Source organism: Passer domesticus, chromosome 5 (assembly GCF_036417665.1).
Source record: "Passer domesticus isolate bPasDom1 chromosome 5, bPasDom1.hap1, whole genome shotgun sequence".
Classification (NCBI taxonomy): Eukaryota; Metazoa; Chordata; class Aves; order Passeriformes; family Passeridae; genus Passer; species Passer domesticus.
The window spans coordinates 49,041,597-49,065,277 of NC_087478.1; the positions used below are offsets into that span (position 1 = coordinate 49,041,597).

The 23,681-nt window shown below is 57.1% G+C and overlaps 1 protein-coding gene across 6 annotated transcripts; it reads right to left on the reverse strand.

Annotated features, from left to right (window-relative positions):
• Positions 1-284: 284 nt before the first annotated feature.
• On the reverse strand, positions 285-23,231 carry TRIOBP (TRIO and F-actin binding protein). 6 transcript variants are annotated; one of them, XM_064420271.1, is made up of 20 exons: positions 23,140-23,231; positions 21,824-22,028; positions 20,362-20,495; positions 18,384-18,818; positions 17,491-17,623; positions 16,147-17,130; positions 15,780-15,875; positions 10,491-10,547; positions 10,073-10,141; positions 9,600-9,689; positions 8,674-8,783; positions 7,677-8,232; positions 6,968-7,078; positions 4,848-4,995; positions 4,236-4,347; positions 3,605-3,764; positions 3,157-3,270; positions 2,781-2,867; positions 1,758-1,915; positions 285-1,081 (listed from the first exon to the last, which is right to left on the reverse strand). In XM_064420271.1, exons 2-19 carry the CDS (start codon positions 21,935-21,937, stop codon positions 1,760-1,762), a joined length of 3,666 nt encoding a protein of 1,221 aa, XP_064276341.1. In that variant the 5' UTR covers positions 21,938-22,028; positions 23,140-23,231; the 3' UTR covers positions 285-1,081; positions 1,758-1,759. The 6 variants fall into 6 exon arrangements, with proteins under 6 accessions (XP_064276341.1, XP_064276343.1, XP_064276342.1 ...); XM_064420273.1 differs by lacking the exon at positions 15,780-15,875 and having other exon boundaries at positions 23,140-23,230; XM_064420272.1 differs by lacking the exon at positions 23,140-23,231 and having other exon boundaries at positions 21,824-22,135.
• Between the last annotated feature and the right edge of the window lie 450 nt (positions 23,232-23,681).

Sequence of the window (23,681 nt, forward strand, 5' to 3'; positions counted from 1 at the left end):
CCATGAGGCTCAGGGTCACACGGAATTTTGGGAGCAGTGCAGTGAAGCAGATTATTTTCTCCCTCAAACCCAAAGGTGGGGCAAACTGCTGGATAACAGCACTGCAAGGCTGTTCTCACCCTCTGCCCAGGGTCGCTCCTGTTGCTTTCCCTCACCAAATCCTGAAGAAAGGAAGCAACTGGTCAGTATACACTAAAACCTCAAAAAAAATTACACATACACACACACACAGCCCTCAGCACTGGATTAGGGCCACATGGCAAACCTTCTTCTCAAGGAACACATTTTTCTCAGCGAAAGGGGAAGATTTTATTAAGTTAAAAGTTGAAGGGCACAGCGGAGCAGCAGCAGCTGTCACCTTGGGGAGGTTGGCTCGGGCGGGTGCGGTAGCAGCCTCACAGCTCCTCTTCCCCAGAAAGGAGAAGCCCCGTGGCTCTGGGCTCCTGCCAGTGCAGGTTCTTGCAGGAGCCAAAAGGGCAGCCACGGAGAGAGAGCTCGGTCATGTGGACTCGTGCCAAGGTGTCCTCTTTCAACCGTCTCAGGCAGGCACATCCAAGGCAGACAGCCCCAGCGTTCCTCCTATGGCTCGCGTGTCTTCTCCGCAGGTCCCTGGGGTGGCACAGGGAGGGGGCATGGTCCTTGCCGTACATCCCAGGGGGACCGTGGAGACATTTGGAAGAGAGGGAATATGTGCCAAAGGTGTGTGGCCAGGAGAAATGGGGCTAGGAAAGGGGGAAAAACCAGGTTCTCTTTTTCAGGTTAGAAAAATGCTGGTGATGTAGTAAAATTTTCCTCCTCCTCTTCCCCTCCTTTCCATGGGGAAAAAAAATCCTCTATAAAATATAATTTTCACATATAAAATCCTGAGGAAGGTGCATGTAAGGAGCCAGTCCAAACAATGTGCTCAGGTATGCAGGCAAAAAGGGTTCATCAAAAAAGCTTTGGGAGGGGAGTGAAGAGGTTGGGGGTGTGTGAGACTCCTCGCCAAGGTGGCAACGGATAGGGATTCAACCTCCCTCTCCCCATGAGTGAGGAATGGAGCAAATACAAAACAAGAACAGATAACAAATGTAGAGATGACCTAGAGAGAGACAAAACCAGACAAGGTTTAGAACGATTCCAGGGAACACAGAAATGCCATCCCTTCAGCTCCCTGGGGAGGTGGCTGTCTGGTGCCCTGCTACACTCCCACTCATCTCAGCACCAACAGTAAGCTCTGGTGGACCAGGGTGAGCCCAACACAACCAAGAAGCAGAAGCACTCTGGACAACAGGACGCCCTCATTCCTGTCACCCTGCTCCCCCCATCTGCGGCAGAGATGCCTGCAGGTGAGTGTGGCAGAAGGGCTGGGTCTAGTCGGGCCTGCTTTGATGCAGACCTGAAATCATCGTGCTGCGATAGGGAAACCACTTCAAAGGTGAAGGGAGCAGGAACACTGCCTACACAGGACTACCCACACTGTCACCCAAGCCACGGGGCGAAGGCCAGTATTTGCCTGGCTCCCACAAGCAGCCTGGTGGAGGAGTGATGGGCGCTGGCTGCAACAAGAGCACCATGAAAAGGGAGCTGGAGCCCTTGGGAGGACACCAGGGCCAGCAGTGCAGGCTAAGAGGATGCGAGAAGCAGAGAAGGATGAGTTTAAGCCTGAAGTTTCAAAACGGATTGGAGCAGGAAAAACTGGCAGCTTCCAGGGCCCTGCAGCAGCCAGTCTGAGCCACCTGCACCCACAGGGGACGTGCCAGCATGCCCAGGCTCACCGTTACTTGCTGTTGCACAGCGACTCCTTCTCCTGCAGAGCTGCCATGGCCAGGCGCAGGTGCTCCTTCAGCTGCTCGATCTCGCGCTCCGAGCGCACCTTGATGTGATTCAGCTCTGCATAGACGTCTTGGTATTTCCCTGAGGCAAATCTCTTGTCCTGCCAGGGGAGGGAGAGGGGTCAGGCAGGTTGCAGGGCTGATTTTAGGGAGGGTGGCAGCAAGGTGAGCCCAGAAGAGCCAGCAGGTGAGGAAGGGAGACCTAGCCTTGGGTTTGAAGCCCATCCCAATCTGGGCTAGGCAGAAACCATTCAGAAGAGGAGCATGGAGGTATCACTTTGCACACACCAGGCCAGGGAAGAAGGCAGAGACACTGGTCCCACAGCAGCAGGGATGTGCAGCACCAGGCTGAGGAGGTAATGTGGGCTTTAACACAGCTTGTGTGCATGTGGGGCAGCCATATGGGAAACATAACCCCACCAGGAATGCAGGCCACTGAGAGAGCTGGGTGCAGCTGGTTATGTGGCCAAAAACTGTGAGTAAGTTATAAACTCCTGGAGCATCACTGAATTCCAAAGTCTCTTTCAGGTTCCCCTTTGGCAGGGGCCTTTGAAAATTCCTCTGAAGGAGCTGCTGCCAGTGGAGGGAGCAGCACACCCAGAAACAGTGCCCAAGGAAACCCATCCACTCAGAGAGGGGACAACTAGAGGAAGCAGAAGGCCAGGCAGCCTTCATCCAGGTTTCCCACTTGCAGAAGGTGGTCTCCTGTCTTGTCCATGCTTATGTGTGCATACATCTGGGGAAATCAGCAGCTCTGTGACTCCTCCCTTGTACAAGGTCAGCCTGTGCCAGTCTGTGCTGCTGGAGCTGCTATGTGCTCTGCAGTCAGCAAGGACAGCACAGGCGACAAGAGGGTTTGTCTCGAGCATCCCATCAAACCCAGCCAGACCCTGCTGATAAGCAGCCCTGCTGCTTCCCTGCCTTCCCTCTCCTGCTCTTTCCCAATTGCTCCCAGAAAACACCAACCTTTTGCATCATCTGCAGCTCCTCCCGGAGGCACTGCACCTCCTTCTTTACGTACTGGAGCTCATTCTCCTTCACCCGCAGCAGCACCTGGGCCAGAGAAGGGGGAGAGGAACCAGAGGTGACTCAAGAGCCACCGCCTCGGAAAGGCCGGCAGGGCCTGGCGCAAGCACAGCGGCGGAAAAGGAAGGAAGGGCCAGAAGGGCTGGGGCAGGAAACGGCGCAAGCAGCTTGAGAGAGCAGCGAGGGGAGCCTTGCGCTCTGCTTCCTGCACCGCTCCATCTGTACCCCCTCCCTTGCTCCAAGCCAAAGCCATCAAGAGGAGACTCCCAGGACAGGCGGGGATGGAGGGGCGGGGAAGCCAGGGGGACCCAGGTACCTCCAGCTCGCAGGAACTCCGCTCGTTGTTGTGCGAAGCACGGTCCCCAGAGCCCCGCGAGGAAATAAAGCTTCGCAGCTTCCCGATCTCGTCCGAGAGGCGGGTCTGCAGCTCCTGCAGGCAAAGCCAAAAGATGTCAGAGTAGCCATGGCACAGAGCTCTCGCTGTCCTGACCATTCCACCTCCTTGGCAGCCCTTGTTCAGCTTAGAGTTGTAACCCCCCATGCACAGGTAATGGCAGCATCTACATCCAGCAGAACACACTTGCCATATTTAACGCCACAGTCAAGATGGCCTCTAACTCTTAATAATTTTATTTCTGATTATAAAAATCTCAGAAGGGATGAAATATGAACAAACAGGGGAGTTTTAACAGAGGGGCTGTGCTGTGTGAAGGAGGAACATGCTCCAATGCTCCTCTCTGCTGGCAGGAAAGCCATTCTCTTGCCTGATTTTTCTGGAGGAGGTCCTTCCCCTCCTGCTGACAGCGCTCCAACATCTGCTCCCGCTCTTCTGCCTTCTGGGTGAGCTCCCCAATTTCCAGGCACTTTTGGGAATACTGCTCAGACAGCACCTGCAGTTCCCGCTTCAGCGACTCCACGTCCAACCTGCCAAAGAGGCACCAGCTCATCACTGCCCCAAAACCCTTGCCAGCTCCTGGCCCCGGGCACTGCCTTCCCCCTGCCATGGCCAGTCTCTGCCCACATCAGTCATTCGCACAAGGCAATGTTCCCTGTGAACCCCAGCTTCAGTTCCTGCACTCCTGCACATGAGCATGGTGCTCCTTGGAGCTCCAAGCCATGCAGAAGAAACAGAGGAGCTTTCCATAAAGAAAATAGAGGGGAAATAACTACAGGTATGAGGGAGGTGCTACAGGGCAAAAAGCCAAGCGGAGGACAAACTTTGCATCCCTACAGCTGCAGCAGCCCTGGGAGCCACTACTGGAGACCCAGCCCTGAGGAGGAAGCCGGGGAAGTGGCAGCAGGAAAAGCCCAGGACTAGAGCTGCAGATGGAGTGTGGTGACAGTGGCAAAAGGCAGCATCACCGGGCAAGGGGAGTGACAGAGATGCTTTCTTACTGGTGCTGCTTCTGGAGGGCTTCTGGGAGCGAGCTGCATTGCTGGAAGCTCCGTGTCCTGCCCAGCTCCTTATTCATTTCCTCTCGGTGGGCTTTCTTCAGTGCCTCAATGGCTGCAGAGGGGGACAGTGAGAAATGGGTGATCAGGCTGTGCCAGCTTCATGGAAAACACACCAGAGAACTGGCTAAGCTCTCACCACTGCAGGTTCCCAGATCCCTGTCTGCAGATTCCCCCTCTTCCCTTTCTTCCCTCAGGGTATTCCCCACCATCTCCACAATCCAGGATAACCATGCTGCCAAGGGGACTAACACAGGGCACTGTGGGAGCTCTCTACCATTTATGCCTTGCCCACCTACAAGAAAGTGCTGGTCCTCTCCCACCCATCCAGAGGCATGACCCCATTTCCTTCAGTATCTTTACCACCCCCTCTCCACCAGCGCCACAGGAGCGAGAAGCACCAAAGCTCGTGCTCCAAGGAGCGCCAGCCTCACACCAGTGCAGTCAGCAGTGTGGCTCCAGATGACTGGGACGTCTGGCTTCTGGCAAGAGACATGTGGGGAGCAGCAGGAGGGAGCCAGCAGAGCAGGGGCACGGCGTGGTGTTTGCTCCTACCTGCTGCCGTTGCCGCCGCCTCCTCTGCCAGGAGCCGCTCCTTCTCCTGCCGCAGCCGCTCCAGCTCCCGCTGGTGGTGCCTCTGCAGCTCCTCCATCACTTGCTGGTGGGATGACTCCATCTCAGCCAGGCTGCGCTCACAGGCCTCCTGTTGTGAGGAGGAAAGGAGGTGTGAGAGAGCAGAAGAGAAGGAGGAAGGGCTTGGGGCAAGACAGACACCTGGCTCCAAGTCCAGGGACATTTTGAAAGAAGTGAGACTACTTCCCAGGAGGGTCTTTTCCTTCTGAAAGTGAGGTGGCACTTTAACCACTGAACACAACCATTTTACATGTGGGATACATATCTTGCAACTCCCCTTGTGCTTTACAGAGAAAGAATGTTCCTGTAGCTCTTGAAACTAAAGCAAGACAGGAACATCCCTCTTGGTCCAAGAGCTGGGAATAACATGCCCAACACCACAGTCCCAACCCTACAGCAGGCTGCACTGCCTGGCTGGAAGAGATCAACAGTGGGAACTGCATCTCAGTATCTGCCTTTTAAATGAAGCAGCACCCCCTGGAATCAATGAAAACTGAGCCTCCTCTCCTGAAAAGTGACACCCTGCACTACCCTGAGACATGATGGAGGCTGCCAAAGAGCCCTCCCCACAGCCTAGTGGTTAGGGATCCTCCTCACACAGCTCTCCCTCCTTTCTGATGGTTCTGAGACCAAGGGGATGGTTCTTTCTACGCTGAGTGCTATGATTAACTCGAGCTAGAGCAAAGCAAAGAGGTTCCCACCTTGGCACTATGCCTTCACTCCTCCTCCACATGCTGGCAGTGCCTCCCTGAGCCTCTCAGGAAGGATTTGTTCACCAACAAACCACACCATTGTGATTAATAGCCTAGACCTCAAGGACATCAGCAGAGAGCTAAGACATCATCACATCCCCCAACAGCTCCTTGCCATCCCATTCCTTCCCAGTGAGGACTAAGGCTCATACAAAAGACACTGGAACATGTTGTGTGAATGCAAACCCTTCCTGGCTACTCCTCTCTGCTGTAATGAGGGGAGCTAGGAAGCTTCACAGAACAACAGAGGAAAAGGTGAGGAATCAATTTGGTGACCTATCCAGGGACCAGCTGCAACCCTTGGCAGACAGAGAGAGTGAATCCTTTGGGGAAAGGCCAAGTTTGGCCTCAGATGTGAAATGTTGGCTTTTTGAGCCAAGTTATTAGGAAGATAAGGAAGTTCCTCCCCACTGCTTTTGATATTTTTTTACCATAAAGAGGCCTGTAAGCTGTAAATATTAAATCACGATAACACAGAGACTGGTAAGTGTCTGGGCTGGGTGCTACAAGGCTTGTGGGTTTCTTTATCTGTGCTAGGTACAGCCAGCCCTGTGGAACAGACTTCACCAGCCCCAATTTCCTGCCCTGCCATCCCACTCTGCCCCAGTATCTTCCAGCACGTAAGGCCTATCCTGAAAACCCCACTCTATGGTCAAACAGCAGCCTCCACACAGGAAATCCCTGCGGGATGTGACCCTGCTTGCTTTGGATCACTCCATGAGAGGGGAAAATAAATAAACAAAGAGAAGTGAGAGGATGAAGCATGAGCAAATTCTGCTTTGCTGGCTCTCCCACATGCTGGCCCAGCAAACGAATGGGCTGTGCTGTCAAAGTGACCTTCAGGGCTCGGGCTGTCCCCAGGGACTGGCTGACTGACTGACTGCTTCTAACAAGACACGTGGGAGCCCCAGTTAGCAAGAACCACATGTGGTGAGCACCAAACCACCAGGGAGTGACCAGAGGCTCAGCAGGAAGCTGCTGACCCCTCCTGAGCTGGGGGATGGCTCACCCCAATCCCAGGACAGCATTGTGCCCACATGCAAAGCAGGACACAGATCCTGCACCTCTCCCCAAATTATCCTTCTCTCCCTTTATAACCCTGGCCCCTTTAAGGCCAGGCAACATGCACCAGCCTTTATGTAATTAACATTGATTACAAATGGGCTCAGTTAGGGTCACCATGGCAACCCAATGATTAGCGATACCTGCTCGGCAATAAGCTGTGTGCCAGAATTTCCCAGTTTGGTACTGGGAGTGACCCCCCAGCCCCGGGTCCGGCACTCTACTCACCTGTGAGATGTACCCTCGGGGCACATGGCTGTCCCCCTGGGATTTTGCTGCCTCCCGAAGGCTCTCATTTCTGGCCCGGCAGGATTCCAGCTGCGCCCGCAGTGACTGGATCTGTGCCAGGGAGGACAGAGAAAGATCTTCAGCCAAGGGTGGAAAAGTGCCATGGCCTGACCAATGTGCCACATCCAAACCCTGGGCTTAGGGATGGGGAGGACAACACATGGCCAGTGGAGGCCTCTGCTTCCCCCGCAGCCTGCCAAGAGACCACACTGCCAAAGCCAGCCCCAGCCTGGTCAGTGCCAGCAAGGAAGGGAGGAGACATCCCAGCTTTCAGAGGTGGATCCATGCTGGAGGAAACCACCACAGCATGGCTCCTTTCAAAGGCTGGCAGGTGAAGCGCTTGCAGGCTTGGGAATAGCCAGAGAAGAAAGGCTGTGAATGCACTCCCAGGAAACATGGATTCCACACAAGTAGTACCAGCAAATGAATTATCCTGGACCGAAACATGCTCTGAGGAACCTCTGCAGCTGTGTGAGAGCTGGCCTCTAGCCTTGCATTACCAGGTTCCAAAAGCTTCCATGCACTTGAGGAGCCAGAAAGAACGAACATCTCCCTGCACCTCTGCTCTTCTGCAGAGCCTCCTGTAGCCAAGCACCAGGTTAAGGGGCCACCAGAATCCCAGAGACTCAGAGAGGAGCGATGCTCTTACCTCCTTTTTCAGCGCCTCGTTGGTGTCTCCCTGGCCCCCCTTGCTCTGGTTCAGCAGTGTTGTCAAGGGCACCCGCCGCAAGTCCTTCAAGGGCAGGTGCTCCAGCTCCAGCCACTTCTTCTCTATCTCCTCATTCAGACGGATCCGTTGGTCCTCCGAAAGCGGCGGAGTGGGGAGGTCCTGCTCCCCGGCCTTGTGGGCAGGGTCCCCTGCTGGGCCATCGCTGTTGGGGACCCTGCCGTCGGGGGTCTCGAACCACTTCCGCCTCTCCTCTGAACGCATGGCCAGATCCCGCTCCAGCTCCTCATGCCTGGCAGTTCGGTCGCAGACCTTCAAGCTCCCTTTCGTCCTCTGCAGGGAGCCCTGACTTCCAGGGTCTTGTGGCAAGGGAGACAGCTCCACATAGTCAAAGGCATGGCGCTGCCCCTCCGCCTTCCAGTGACTGCCCTTTGAGCTCCCCTCGGAGCCCGAGCCCGGCCGCGGCTGCTCCTCCGCCCGCAGCGAGCCTTTCTGGGGAACGCAGTTACGGAAGTTCTCCTTGTCACAGTCAGGGAGTCTGAAAGCAGAGCAGGAGCTGGTGAAGGAGAGGCGCTGTGTGGGAAAGGATGCCAGCAGAGGCATAGCCAACTGCTCACTGCTCAGACCCTCCCTCAGCCCAGCCTCACAAAACCCCACCCTGAGTGCAGAGCTGGGCCTGTAGCACCCCATCCCTCAGGGAAATGGATTTCTCCACCAGGCAGCAAGGATCCATCCTGGTTGCAGCTATGCTGGTGGAGAAATGTCTAAACTTAGAGGCAAAAAGCAGGTACAAGGAAGGGAGCCATCAGGCTCTCAACCCCTGTCACTGGCTGGTGTAACCAAACCACTTTCAGAAGGAGCAGAGGGCAGGGTTGCTCTGGGACTGGTGAGATTTCCAGAGGGGCCTTCCTTGCCTCTGCCAGTCAGGGCAGAGGGACAGCAAGGGAGAAGAGGACAAGCAGCACTTGGCAGCTCTTACTTGGTGACATCTGGAGCACTGACTGGGCGCACATTCTTCCTCAGGGCCTCAATCCAGTTGCGCCGGATGCCAGAGGTCATCGCTGACAGGGTGAAGACGGCATCCTTTGTCTGCAACAGGGAGGTGACAGAGGCCCTCTCAGCACTCAGGGGACGTGCAGCAGCTGCCTCTTGCTCCCTGAGACCCACAGCCACTTGCATACACCTGTGCTGGGCTGTTAGAAAGGCCACCCTCTGTCTCAGGCTCTTGGGGACAGGTGGAGAGGTGGGAGGGGTGTTGGAGGTGGATCCTTCATGAGACCATCTCCAAGCAAAGGCAAAAGAAACCTTGGCACACTGGGCCAAACATGCACTGGTGCAATCCAGTTGTTGAGGTGCCAGGAGTCAGGTGCCAGCACGGGTGTACGGCAGGAGGGCACAGGGAAACCCATACCATCAAATGCCCATCCCTGCACACCCACAGAAATGCCATTTCTCATGCTGCCTTAGCAGCCACCTCCTGCTGCTACAACAAATAGCCAAGGACAGAACTGTACTGGGGCTGGATCCAGGGTACAGGTTGTCACTCAGAGCATGGTCAGACAGGTTACATCGAGATCTGCAGTGCTCACCACTCCCCCCTGCAGCTGTGGAAAAGTTGCCTTGGCCAACACACTCAGACACTCCTGGCATTTAGCTTGGCTCCTGGACTGCCTCCAGCACAGCCTTCAGCCAGCCCTGCAAAGCCTCCTCCTCCTCCTCCTTCCTTCCTTTGCAGGGAAGCAGCCCTGACGTCCCAGAGCACTGTCACCCATGTGTCAAAAAAACAACCTTGGGCCACCAAGCTGGCACAAGATCTGTAGGAATTGCCTCTCAGCATCTCGGCACCGGGAGGGAGCACACATTCCCAGCCCGTGTCCCTCGGTGCCGCCGCTGCCGGGCACTCACGTGTATCTGGAAGCCATAGTTGCGCTGCACCGCGAACTCCGTCACATCCGTGCAGGAACGGAGGTCGATTTCTCCGTCAAGGTCATCAGCCTGCAAGCACAGCCACCCGCTAGGACATCAGTGCGCAGACAGCTTTGGAAAAGGCCACCTCTGCCTTCAACCCACGGTTCCCTAGGAGCCAGGCTCAGCTCCCCAGCACAGCGTGGGCTGCCAGCAGCACGGATGGAGAGCATCCCACATACCCAGCCACAGGACCAGCCCTTCTCCCCAACTCCCTCCACTGACAGTCCCCCCAGACTTTGCCACCCTGCCTTCATCCTCTTCATCACCGCTTGGCAAAGAGCAGCTTGGCACCTCAGCCATGCCACAGGAGGACATGGTGCTGCTGCTTGTCCCTGGTCACGCCAGAGCTGTGCTCCTCTGTCCCCGGCCAGGAAGGAAGGAAGGGCTGGTGAAAGGCTGGCTGTGCTTACCTCCTCTGCGTTCGAGTCCCGGTAATACCTCAGGCTCGAGTCGGTCAGCACGAACCAATGTTTCTTCCACTGCAGGCGCACCGGGCAGGGGGAGGGAAGGGAAAAGACAGGAGGGAAATGGATAGGCAGTTACCAGGGAAAGCGTAGGAACAAGGAGGGACGCTCTGCACTATAACCTCCCGGCCTTCTCTTCCCCCTCCTCCCTCCCAGATCCCCCTCGTGACCCTCAGCTGGGAGAGAGGCACTCTATGAACCTCTGTGTCCACACACCTAGCAAGGCGCCTCCACCAAAAGTTTCCCGCTGCCTTTCCCAGCAGGAGAGACCTCAGTAAACAAGGAGGAAGGAAATCAGCTGTCTCACCAGGGCTCTCCAGCAGCAGGGGACAGGGGAAGAGGAAGACTCTCATCTGAGGCTTACCTCTCCAGGCTCATCCAGGATGGACATCCATCCCTTCTTGAAATTGAGAAGATCCGGCTGGAAAAAAACCAGAGAATTACTGTCTTGGAGTGACCCACAAAAGGGCTTTCCATGCCATGGAAGGAGAGTCCCCTGTGGCTGAAGAAAAATGGGAATAGTCTTTTAGGAAACTCATGGGGCTATGCAACCCTATGGCAAAAGAAAACTGGGCATAGCTCTCAGCAGCAGTCATTCCCGTAAGAGGAAGCAGGAGATAAGGGAAGAGGTTTAAAAAAAGTAAAGGAAAACATGCAGCAAAGAGGTTTCCACAAGGTGCCTCAGAGGTATTTATTCAGAGAGGGGGAGGCAGGGACAAGGAGAGTGGGCAGAAGGGAGTGCTCCACCACCACCAATGGGGCTTGCCTCAGACATGGAGACAAAGCCACAAAGAACCAGACACGCCTTGTCCCAATCCTAGCTGTCCATGCCCCAGAGCTACGTCCCTCTGGTAACTTCACCACCAATCATTTATTAAAAACATAGTAGCTCAGCTCTCACCAAAAACCTACAGGAGGCAATTCAACAGCTGTGAAAACACTTTGACTTTAAACGATGTGCCCCAGGGTAGAGATGAAGTCAGTGCCTGATCCTCTCCCCTCTCCCTCCAAGGTTCAAGCCTTTCTGAGATTCTGAGAGTTTTTCTCTTACCCAGCTCTGCCTGCTCCCCCCCCACTACAGAGTCTGCCCTCTGCCCAGCCACAGCTACAGAAGATAAGGATGAAGAGAATTTCACCCAGATTACCCTGTGCCACAAAGAAGTTTCCAGGCACTCTCTGCCTCCTCCTAACCTCATGTCGCTGCTGCAGCATCCCAACCAGTTTATCTTCTTCCCAAGGTGGAGCACCAGAAAGCTGACTCAGGGGAACCTCTCTCCCTAGCTTTGGCCTCAGCCAAACAGGCTCGAGCTAGTCCCTCCTCCCACCCCTGCCGGCTCCCAGGAAGTTGCACCATCAAAGAATTCAGTCCAACGCCTCTTCTTCCATGGAAGTCAGTTTGCCAACCTGCCCCTTCTCAGGCAGCTGAACCAGGCAGGGACAGTGTTGGAGAAGTGATGGTACCAGAGCTGGACTTCCCAGAGGTCCAGCACCAAACCTGCCAGTCCTGTGGAAGCCACCAGCAGTCCCCACATGTCACAACCACCAGAGAGACAGAGCTGGAGAGAAGGAGGTGGCTCACCAGCCGATGGCCGCTCTACATCCCCTGAACAAGCCCAGTGGCCAGCCACACTGCCCCACAAGCCCAGCTCCCTGGCTGAACAGCCAGGCCAAGCCTTTCCCTGCTTTCATCTCCCTGAGCTGCTGCTCGTGCGTTACACCCAAGGTTATGGGGCGGCAAGAGCAGAGTGTGTGCCGACCCACCCTGGCGCTCTGGCTATTGGCTCAAGCAGGAGCAAGGAGTCCTGCCAAGGGGAGGTCACCGCCTGCTGCAGCTTCAGGCCAGGCCAGAAGCATCCGGCAGTCCTGAGCTCCCTGGGAAGGGAGGGAAACCAGAGCAAAAGGACATGGGGGGCTCCCAAACCCCATCTCCTGCTGAAGTGACAGGCACTGCTGGCAGCCAGGAGACACGGGGGATTTATGCACCTGCATCAACCCAGATCTATGGTGGCTCCATTGTTGCCCTGAGAAAACACCCCAAAAATTAATTCTTTCTCTGCGGCAGCAGCTCCACCCTTTTTCCCGTTATTCCTTCCAGTCCGGTGACTTAAGCTCCAGCTCTGAATTCAGAGTGGTGAGAGGGAAGGAAAGGAGACAAAACATCAAAGTACAGCCACCCCCCTCCTGGGACGCACGTGCGCCCAACAGAAGAGAGAGAGATGGGCAGGCTCCATGGAGGCAGAAAAACAATACAGGGAGACAGTGGGGCTGTTGTACAGATCAGCTGGGTCTCATCTTATTGAGGATTTACAATCCCAAAGCATTAGGTGCCAAAATAATTAATATTAATGGGATGCACGCCGCTGGAAAAACTGCCATGAAGTCCTGCCAAAACTGCTGCCCCCAGTGCAGTCCTGGGGCCAGAAAATCCCCCTGGAGGGCTTTTCCCAAGCAGGCAAACTGCACAGGGTTTCTGCTTTCCCTGCCAGCCTTAGGCACAAAGCTGCAGCTCTATAGAATTGTCTTGGAACTATTCTTGTCATAGTGGGGTCAGCACCACAAGTAGAGGCCTCAGTTGACACACAAAGTGCTTAAAGCCACTTTTCTTCCCTTCCCCACAACCAAATCCAGTTTCCTCACCCAGCATAAAAAGCCCAGAGAAGAGCGTGGGGCTCAAAGAGAACCCCTCATCCAGAGGAAACGGCCCAGCAGTGGGAGGAGGAAACATCCAGGAAAGCCGAGCTGCTGGGAGAGATCCGGGTGCCAGAGATGCAATGATGTGGCAGGATGCACCCCCGGCAGAACACGCAGCCCTGCAACTCAGGGCTGCGGAGGGCTTGGGGGGTGGTGGCAGTGATTTTGCCCAGTTGCATCCATACCCATCAGAGTTTTATGTTCAGCCCCACAGCTGGCCAGGTAAAGGCGCTGGAGGGGCTCTCAGGTAGCTGGGACATAGGTGATTTCTGGAAAGACTGGCTTGCAACAGCAGGTTAAGGATCGGCAGCTGCCTGCTCTAGTTGAAGAAGGGCTACAGGGAAGGTGATAACAGTCTGTAAGTATCCGAAGAATGTAAACACCAAAGAAGGAAAAGGGACAGGGTGGGAGCAAAGGAATTGCTCCCGGGTGGTACTGAGGCGCCAGGATGGAGAAGTGGAGGAGAAGAGGCTGTGGGAGGCTGAGAAAGCTCAGTGTCTGAGCAGGATAGTCAGGTGTGTCCTTTCATCACCAGCCTTTGTCATCACCCTGCCTCCTGCTCTTCCCAAAATCTCCTGAGCAATGTAGGTTCTGAGGCACTGCTTCCTCCCACCTTCGGGAGATGGTGCAAGGGACTTTCAAGCCTCCCGGAAAGCACAATGTCTCCGCTCCTCCAAAAAGGGAACCCACTTCATAAGGCGCGGGCCCCAGGCCAAAACACAAAGCAAAACCGCTCCAGCTCAGCTGGGCGAAAGCAAAATCACTCCCAGCCTGGAGCACACATGCAGCTCCCGAACCTACACGTGCAGTGAGGAGAGCCAGCGACGACGGGCTCTCCCTCTCCCACCGCCCCCGTGCGAAAGGCCGGCGGGCACAGCCCAGCCTGTCACCTCCCTCACCCCGCAGCGCCTGTGCCAAGCAAGGTGCGCCCCAGGGGTGGGATGCTCCCTGCCCCAAACCGCATCTGTGTACCACAGGGAGCCGAGCTCCCCACGCCCGGGGGGACACCAATTTCGCACCCGACTGCGGTCATAGGTGCGCCGAGCCGGCCTGGCCTCAGCCCGCTCCACGCTCACGCTTACCGGGGTAGGTGGTGTCCACCGGGGCCGGAGCGGCCACGGGGAGCCCCCGTGGGACCCCGGCGGTGATGGGGAAGGGGACCGAGGAAGAACCGGCACAGCCTCGAGTGCGGGGGCCAGAGTCCCCGGGGAGCTGCGGCTGCAGAGCCCCGGAGCGGCGGCTGACAGCTGGGGTCCCCCGGCCCCGGGGTGTCCCCCGGGCTCCGCAGGAGGGGTCCCCGCCACCTCGGCCCGCCGAGCCCCGAGCCCCAAGTCCGACTCACCGTCATGGCGGGGGCGCCGCGGCCGGCGGGGCCGGGGCCGGGGCCGGGGCCGGGGTCGCGGCGGGGCCGGGCGCTGGCAGCCAGGGCGGCGGGGCGGCTTCAGCGCCCGGGCGGCTGCCACGGCCCCACCATGCCCGCTCCGCCGCCCCGAGCGATCCCCGCGCGCCTCTTCCTTTTTTCTTTCTTCCTTTCTTTTTTCTTTTTTTTTTTTTTTTTAAGAAGAAAAAAAAAAAGGAAAGGAAAAGGAAAGGAGGGGGGAAAAAAAGAAAACCACCCCAAAAAACTTTTCTTTCCTCCCCTCAGAACTTCCTGGGAGGACCCGGGCAGGCCAATGGCAGCCGCCGCCGCCGCCCCGAGCGCCCGCAGCCAATGGAGCCGGCGGGGCGGGCGAGGCCGCCGGTCCGCACGGAAAGGGGCGGCGGCCCCGGGGCCCCGGGGACGGGACGGGACGGGGGCGATGCTGCGGCTGAGCCGTGTCCCCTTCCCGCCCCGCTGGCCCGGGAAAGGTGAAGCCCTGGGAGGGACGGGCTCAGCCGCTGCTGCCCCGGGAAGGGGCTGCCGGGAGCCCAGCCCTTACCCAGGCAGGGTTTGCTCCCAGGCTGGGGTTTTTCGAAGGCAGGGATTTTCAGCAGTGCACACAATGGAGTCCTCGCCTTGGAACCTGGGGCTGCTCGGTTTTATCCAGCGAACTGAACCCCTCTGGGCTCATGGCAGGGGTGGTAGGAGGTCATGGGGAGTCGCCCAGTGCCCCTGGAAAGCCATGCCAGCTGGCTGCAGGAAAGGGAATTGCTAGAGAGGGTTCCAAAGGAAAAGGGGAGAGGGGCTGTGCATCACAATATGCCAGGCTCCACTGTGCAATCACCGAGGTGATGCTTCTTGCTGCAAGGCAAAGGGAAGGTGCCAGAGCTCAGTGCTGAAGAAACCCGGCACAGCTGGGGCGATCTGGCCCGGTTGTGCATGGTGAGTTCGGGGCTTTGGGCTCCTCTCTGGCCTGATGCAGGGAAGTGAGGGAGAGGATGTCACCCGTTTCGAGTTTCAGAGGCCTTTGACAGCCTCTTTCCTGGCTGCAGTTTGTCCTTGTATAAAGAACAAAGGCAGGTCCTAGCAGAGGATGACCTGGCTGAGATGACTGATGTGTGCAGAGAGGGACAGAGGCAGGAACTTGTGTGCAGCTGCCAGCTACATGGGCTCCTGGAATACTTCCTGCAGCCCTCCAAAGCTCCTGCAATGCCAGTTTGCAGGAGTGCCAACACAATACATGGTATCTTCTTTCACACCACTAAAGCCCACTTCATCCCTGTGAAACCCTCGGTGCCATCACAGCACTGGCCAATAATAAAGCAGAGGAAAGCAGCTGCACTGAGATTTTAGTCCCAGATCTACTCTTTGCCCTTCTCTGGCTTTATAAAAAGGCTCTGTGCCTCAGTTTCCCCACCTGAGAAATGGGTGAAGGAAAATGTGAAGGGGAGTGTTGGTGAGCACAGCGTTCAGGACATCAGGGGAAGGCAGCACCATGCTGGACCTGCTCAGGTCAAGTGCTGGAGACCTAGGTCCTGCCCTCAGTGACCCCCAGAGAAGGGCAGCTGCCCTTCCTCATGATTCCCAGGGCCTGGCCCCTACCTTGTTGCGCTTCTTACTGGCATTCAAATGTGGCTGCGGGCTTCCTGAGGAGCCAGTGCTGCTTTGTGGTGGGAAGGTGCTTCCACCCAGCTGGGGCTGCAGGGGAGAAAGCAGGAGCTGAAGCCATTGGGGTTTAGTCCTCACCTCAGTTTCCTAGATCTGAGCATCCATCTCCTGGCGTGAGGCAGGGAAGAAAGCATCTTCCCTCCTCCCAGTGCCAGGCAGGCACTACAGTTTCCCTGGAGAAGCAGAGGACCCGAGGGAATCAGGATGCACATAACTGCAACCCAGTGGACCCACCCAGTCTGTGCTTGCCAGTTTTAGGCCTTGCAGGGCCCCCATCACCTCCAGCTCCTGCCCTACTCACATGGTACATGAGAAGACTCTTCTTCCCCCAGTCAGTTTCCAATGGCTTCTCAGGGCTGTGTGTATCTCGTGCGTGCTCGGGACCCTTCCAGTCCTCCTCCAGATGCTGTACTGGACTCTCAGGCCTTTTCCAGCTGTCATCCGGCCGTAGTCCCACATCCAGACATCTAGCAGGGTTTTTCCAGTCCCTTTCCAGCTGGCGCATCACATCTGCATGGCACACGGGCATCTCTTGGCGCTTCCAGTCCTTCTCCCACACCTGTGCTTGGTGGGCATCCCCCCGGCCCCTCCAGTCCTGCTCCAGTGGCCGTGTTGGGCTTGTGGGGCGCAGGGGCTTGCCCCGGCCTTTCCAGTCGCTGCTGGTGCCCTTTGCGGGCTGGGAGGAGGTCAGCTTTTCCCGCAGGCTCTGCCAGCTGCATTCCGATGGCTTCCTGGGCCCTGCCAGGTGCAGCGGCTCCCCCGGCTTCACTCGTTGCCTCTCTGCCCCTCGCACCAAGCTGGGAGGGGAGATCTCCTTTTGGCTTTTCCTCGTGCTCTCTGCACGCCTCCCGGGACTGAGGGCCCGTGGTGGTGGCCCTGCCCGGCTCAGCCTGACATTATCTGAGCCCTTCCCAGCGCCTGTGGGCTGCAGGGAATCCCCTCGGCTCTTCTTCTCCAGTGCCTGCCGTACACCCCCTGCTTGCCAGGTGCCTCGGCCCCTCTCCGAGTTTGGGGGGCGGGCAGGCTCCCCTCGGCTTCTCCAGCTTCTCTCGGTGCGACAGGGAGGGTTCACGGGCTCCCCTGCTCTCCTCTCCGGCCTGCGGGCTGGGCTCGCGGAGCGTGGGCTCCGGCTGCCTCTCTCCAGCAGCCAGCCGGGGCTGGCAGGGCGGGGGGAGTCCCCCCGGGTCCTGCCGGCCTTCTCGGGGTGCCGAGCTGGGCTGGGGGAACGCCGGGGCTCCTTGGGGTCTCTGCTGCGCTGCTCGAGCTGCCAGGAGAGTCGCTGAGCCTGGGTCACAGGGGAGAGAGAGCAGGGATCCTCTTAAAGAAGTGCCAATGAGCAGGACAAGATGGGATTAGGGCTGGCAGGTGATTTGGTTAAATGGTTCCCCGGAGAGCAGTTGCATTCCTGTGCATAGAGCCAGTCCATACTATAGAGAAGCCTCTTGCACCCGAAGGGTGAAAGGGCTGCTGCATTTTAAGAGCCAAGGGTCCCAATCCATGACAGAGGGAGAGCTGGGATTAAAGGGAAGAGGGAGAAGGAGAATGAAAGAGAGAAGCACGTGGCAGAAGAAGAGGAAAATGTGACAGGAAAAAGCAACTCAGCTTGCAGAGCTGGATGAGGTCCTGCTGTGCAGCCAAGCCTCACCTCCCTGGGCAGGTTGGGGCTGGACCGCCTCCGAGTTAGGTGGCCTTTGCTGGGTGGCACCGGCGTCTTGCCATCGAGCCGCTCCACACGGCCCTCCTCCAGAGCCTGGAAGGCCTCCAGCGTCTCTGATTTCCTGTGGGCACACACAGTTGGTCCAGCTGCCACCCTGCTCAGCTTGGAAGCAGAGCCCCTGCCAACCCTGCTCCACCTTAGCCTGACCCCACAGACCTCCCCCTGCCCCAGACACTGTGAGTGCTGTAGCCCCTCCCTGTCCCCACCAACCACCTCTGCTTTCATACCCTGCTGCCTCACCCATGTCTTCTTCACACTACTCCTCAAGCTTCCCTCCATCTTTACATCCCACCCACTTGCCCAGGATTCTTTTCCATTCCCTCTTTGTGTCCCATCCTGCCCTGTATACCAGTACTGGAGTCGCTCTTGCTCCTCCAGCTAAAGCCTAAACAGCTGCTGGGTACTTCTTGGCATTCCCTATAATTTCCTGAGTGGCTCCTACAGTGAATGTGGAATCCCTGAGGAGCTATTGGTGCTAGGATTGGGAAACACCCCTTTCCTGGCCCTTTTACTGTGGGGAGCCCTGGTTTGCAGCAGGTCCTGCAGCTTCCAGGTGGCTGTGAGGATGAGGAAGGTGGGCTGCTCCTTTCCAGCAGTGCAGCTTAGCTCCACCTTTCCAACAGCCTCAGCTGCCCGTGTGCTGCAATGGAGGAGGCTCTGAGCCTAGATCCAACCCTTGCTTTGAGGGAAACTTAAGCACAGCTGAAAGCTGAGCTCCTGCCTTCCTCCTGAAGCACGGCAATTCGGGAGGGGAGCCCCCCAACAGCACGGAAGGGCAATCCCCTGCCTCTGGAGCACTGTGGGGTCCCGTTACTTCTCACCTGCGCTCACATCCAAATATCCTCTCCACCTCCACTCGGCCAGGGCTGAGTGTCCGGGAACCACAGCGGTCAGCAGCGTCGCGCTGCCCGAGGCGCTTGGGCTTGGGCAGGTCTGCCAGCACCGTGTACTCCTGCCTCTCCAGCCCGTGCCGCGCCTCCGCGCCGCCGCCGTGCCCGTGGCACTCCCGGAGCCGTGGGCCAGAGAGGGGCCCGCTGGCACCCAGCAGGTCGCTGCGGGCCGGCGGGGAGCCGGCCGGGCCGCGCGGCAGGGTGGATGCCCAGGGAGGGTCTGTTTTTCGGTGCTTGGGCCAGCTCTCCTCGGGCTTCTGGCTGGCAGGACGGCGCTCTGGGACGGGGAGAAGGCCGTTACTGGGGGAGGCGCGAGCGACGCGGGATGCCACCACGTCCACGGCAAAGCAGGTCTTCGGAGGAGAGCTAGAAATGGTCCAGGAGGGCAGAGATAAAACCCAGACTCCCTCGAGGCAGGGTGGGAGCACTGGAACACTTCGAGCTGAGGGCATGCCAAACCATGCAGACAGAGAGCACCCGAGACGCCCACGGTTTACAGTCAGCACACACACAGATGGACTCTCACACAGTGCCCATGGATGTGTTGAACACTTCCTGGGACCAGAATTAGATAAAGAGATGCTAAATCTAAACAGAGATCTGCCTTGAACCTCAGAGACCCCTGGGTGGAAAGCAAACCAGAACCAGGATCTCACATAGGAGCAAACCAAGAGTACCTGCTTTCAGTGGACAGATTTCTTTCCTAAAGCCCTGTGCTTCAGTTCTCACCCAGGATCCAGAGGGAACAGGCTGAGCCCACCTGGGTCTGTCTGCCTGTGGGGCTCGTGACCGCACCTCCTCCTTATGGCCCAAGTAGCTCATCATGTCCCGTTTGCCCGATCCCAAAGTGTTGTCCCACAGCCGGGTCATTTCCCCTTCCTGGGAGACAGGATAGGGCAGATCTCTGCAATGGGGACTAGTAGCTTCTGTGGGCTGGAAGGAGGTAAGAGTATACATGAAAACTTACAGCCTGTTCAGCCCAAAGCTGCTGGTAAAAAGGAATCAGAAGAGGAGCTGTGTGTGTGTAAGATGATGCCAGACCAATGACGGCAAGAAACAACATAGAAAAGTCCACATGGGAGTATCCAAGAGCAAATCTCATGAGCTCTTTAGGGGGAGAGCCTCCGTTGTGGGGACTAAGAGTCTCAGCTGATCCCCCCTTGCATCTCAGGACCTTAGAATCATAGAATATCTCAAGTTTTAAGGGACCCATAAGGAACATCAAATCCACCTCCCTGCACATGATGGGCTCTTTCTTCCACCTGCCCAAGGCAGAAGAGCCAGAGGGGCAAATTCAACGTGTCTGTGTGCCCAGGAACCTGCTGAATGGGCCCAGCAAAAGCGGCATTGAAGGGCCAAGGAGCTGGGGAGACCAAAATAACCCAAACCACCAGAGATCCCCATCTCACCCTGGCAAGCGTGGAGTTGGCTTCAGCACAGGCGCTGGGGTCGGTGCCAGTTTCTCTGTGCTCGCCCTCAGCTCCGGGGCTGAGTGGGGGATACCGCCTGCTCTCGTGCCAGCTGTGGGGCAGGGAGAGAGGACAGCTGGTGGTCACCACAGCCCGCAGAGCTCAGGGGCGAGTGACAGCACTGGCAGCCCAAGCCACGCTGACTCAGTCTCTACTGGATGGGCAGGGGCTGGCAGATCCTGAGACCACCAGCCTTGCTCTGGAGGGAATGAGGATGAAGAAGACTCTTTCAGGGGCCCCCTGACCTCTCCAGGGTCAGCCCAGAGGAATGGTTAGAGGGCATGGCATGGGGGTTTCTCAGACCTTTTTCCCAGGCACCAGTGTGCAGAGCATCAGGAAAAAGGCAGCTGATTTCCCCCTGCTTGGCTTCCCGCTCCCCCTCCTCCGTTCTTCCCGCCGAAGGGGCCTGCTGGAGCAGCAGGGCTCCCGCTGGTACTCACCGCTCCGTGCCCTCCGCCGGGCCCACACACACGTATACCTCGCACTGCGGGGCTAAAATATGGAGGGAGTCCCAGGGCTCTCCTGGGGCCGCGTCGCTGCAGGCGTCGCGCCCTGTGACCTCCGTGCCATCATCCTGCCAGGCAGAAGGGGTGCAATGGTGCTGTCAGCGTGCCAGGGATGAGGATGAAGGCTGCCCCTTGGAAATGCCTGCTCCTTCTACCTCCTCCGAGAGCAGCCTGGCCTCCAGGGCTCTTGATATTTCTCCCAGCCCACCGTTGAGATTTTTCTCCTACACTGAGAGGCCAGGGAGGCCCAGCACGCTCCTATTTGATGCTGAATGCTGCAGACATCCCAGAGACTGCATGTGTGCATGAGGGTTCAGGGAAACTGCCCCCCCATGCCAGCACTGATGCTGCTGGTAGCTGCTCTCCCTCACCAGCAGGATAGCTCAGGGAGAGGCAGTGGAGCCGAGAGGAAGGAAGATTTTTGCAGAAAAGGCTGTAGTCCAGCCTCTGCCTCTCTCTGTCAGGGCTTGCAGGCATCTCAGCATCCTCCCTGGCCCCCGTTACCTGCGGGGCTTAGGAGCAGCAGAGGGGGAGGCTCCGGGGAGCCGGCTGTCTGCGCTGCCTTCCCTCCAGCGTCTCGCCTGCACCAGGATGCACTCAGAGCTGACAGCTCTGAGCAGATCGAGGGTGAAGGGCTGAGGTAACCTTAGAGGGCCCGAGGCCAGGAGGAGAGGGGGAGAAGGTGAGAAAGAGAGAGGAAGGCTCATTACTATTTCATCATCCCTGGCCAGTCGCTCCTGGAGGACGTCAAACAACACGAAACCCGCTGTGAACATGAAACCAGCTGCTGCCCAGTCAGAGACAGCCAAGGAGCTTGTGTGTCCAGTCCTGTCCCAAAGGATCGTGTCAGATCAAGGTATCTGGAGCACAAAACCTCATGAGATTTACCCCTCTCCTGCCTTCTCCCCTGGGAACATCTTGCTGAAGCTGCCCCACGGACAGAACGGAGCCCTGGCCCCAAGCCAACAGCTGAGGCCATAGGGAATCGACCAGGACCATATTTAAGGTGAGGCAATGCTGTAAATGCCAGCAAGCGTCAAGCAGAGATTAATGCAGGGCGGGTCCCTGCTCTGCCAGTCTCCAGTTCCCTCCCTGAGGCTTTGCATCTGTGACACCCCTGCTTTCCCTTCCAGCAAAAGGCTATCAAGCCCCTTGTTTCCAGTGTCCAGCACTTCCCTGCTCAGCTTGGTTCCCAGCTTTGGTCTGGCACAGTTAAATGAAGCATTCCTATGCCTGGAAAGGGATGCCTCATAGAGATTTTCCCCACAAAGAAATCTAGAAATCGTGGCTGAGCCTTTGTCTTATGGATTTCTATCTCTAAAAAGACAGGTGGAGTCCCAGTAAAGAGGCCCTTAATGCAGTGTCCACAGCCTGCAGGTGGGATGGAGGAGCTCACCTGGACAGCATGCTGGTGAGCCCCTGCGGCTCGGAAACAGTGCTGGCACAGGCTCTTTGCAAATATGTTGGCTTCAAAGTTCATGCAAGGCACGTCATCCACTGAACCAGACATTGTGCATAGCAGGGACGAAGATCTTTGGCTGATGGGCTGCTGGCAGGGGCCAGCCAGGAGAAAAAGGAGGAAGGAACAGCAGCAGAAGAAGCTGTGGAAGCAGGAATGTTATTTCCAGACTGAAGTTTGCTGGGAGACAGCTGTCAATAGTGGGATCAAAGGGAACCCAGGTACATGGTGATCCATATAAATACAGATAATAAAAGAATGTGCTCTAGCAGAGACCTCTTTTAGAAGGGGCAGTGCACTCTGAAATGACTGCTGACTCTCCTCTGTTTGGGAGTCCTTGTGAACAGAGAGAATGATGCACATGTCCTGCTATTTTGTTTGATGGAAATGGTCTTTCTCCCTCAAAACCCACAAAAACTAAACCTTTCTTCTTAAGAATGTTGGTCATAAAGGGATGTCTCTAAGCAGCTTAGGAAATTTGGAAACCCATTGAGACTCTTGTTAATCCTGCTAAAATTTTCAGACCTGTAGGACAGCAGACTGCAAAACTGAAGGTAACAAGCCTTGCTAGTATGACAGCTGGCATCCACATTTCTGTTCTGTTTTCTTGCAAGCATCCTGCCCACCACCACCTCCTCTGTCCTGCAAGATTTGAGAGTGAGTCCTCAGATTTGAGAATGTGATCTGAGCTGGGAGGGTTCTGCCTAATTTTCCTGGAGGGGGCACCAACAGAAGGACAGGAAATCAGACCAGCATCTGCGAGGTGAACATGCCACTGGTGCCGTAAGCATGGACATTTGAGTCAGAGCAGCTGATCAAGGCTACGGCTGCTCCTCAAAACAACCAAGGCCAAACGTCACTGCCAAAGCAAAGCTATAATTTTTGTTTGCCAGTGCACTCATTTTCAGTACAGCAAGTTGCACTAGGTGCCAGCCTTGCAGCATCCTTCCTCACAATGGGGCATGTTTGCTTGACTTGTTCACACAAAATGCTTGACAGGAACCTAAGCACTCCCCTGCCAGGGATGCAGCACAAAACACGCCAACATCGCTGCCCATCACTACCCGTGGACTGCCACCCGTGGCTGGAACCCCGGGTACCCCACTGCCTGATGGGCAAATCATCACTCCCCACATCCCCTGGGGCCTGCTGCCAGGATAACGCTGCGATCCCCAGGGCGTCTGGCATGCATGCAGTGCTCAGTGCTCCCAGTAACTCCCAGCAGCTCCCAGTATTCCCAGTATCCCCAGTACCTCGGCTTCCCCACGGCTCCCAGCACCTCGCCGCCCGCCGCGCTCCCCCCTCAATGAAGCTCGCCGTGGGAACCGCGGGGCGCGCGGCCCCGCCCCCTCCCCTCTGATTGGCCGCCGCCGGGCAGCGATTTGAATGCCGCCTCCTGATTGGGCGGCGGCGGCGCGCGGCCATGGCGCCCCCGGCGCGGGCTCGCACGTGTCGCGGGCGGCGGGGCCGGGCCCGGGCAGCGGCAGCGGCACCGGCACCGGCAGCGGCTCGGCCTCTGCCCTCCCCAGGGACCGCCCCGTGCTCCTCCGAGGCAGCACCCCAAGAGTTGGTCATCCCGAAGCTAAAACAGATGCCAAACGCCACCGTGTCCCAGCACAGCTCCAACTGGGGGTCATGCACAGCACTCAGAGAGATTTGACTTACGTGGGCTTTACCTACCCTGCCTGACCCTCGCTATTTCTAGCAGAACGCCCTTAAAATCTGTCCTCCACTGCTTCTTCTACAATTCAAACTCCTTCTCTTCCCGATGCTGGTAACAGTTACAAAAAATTCA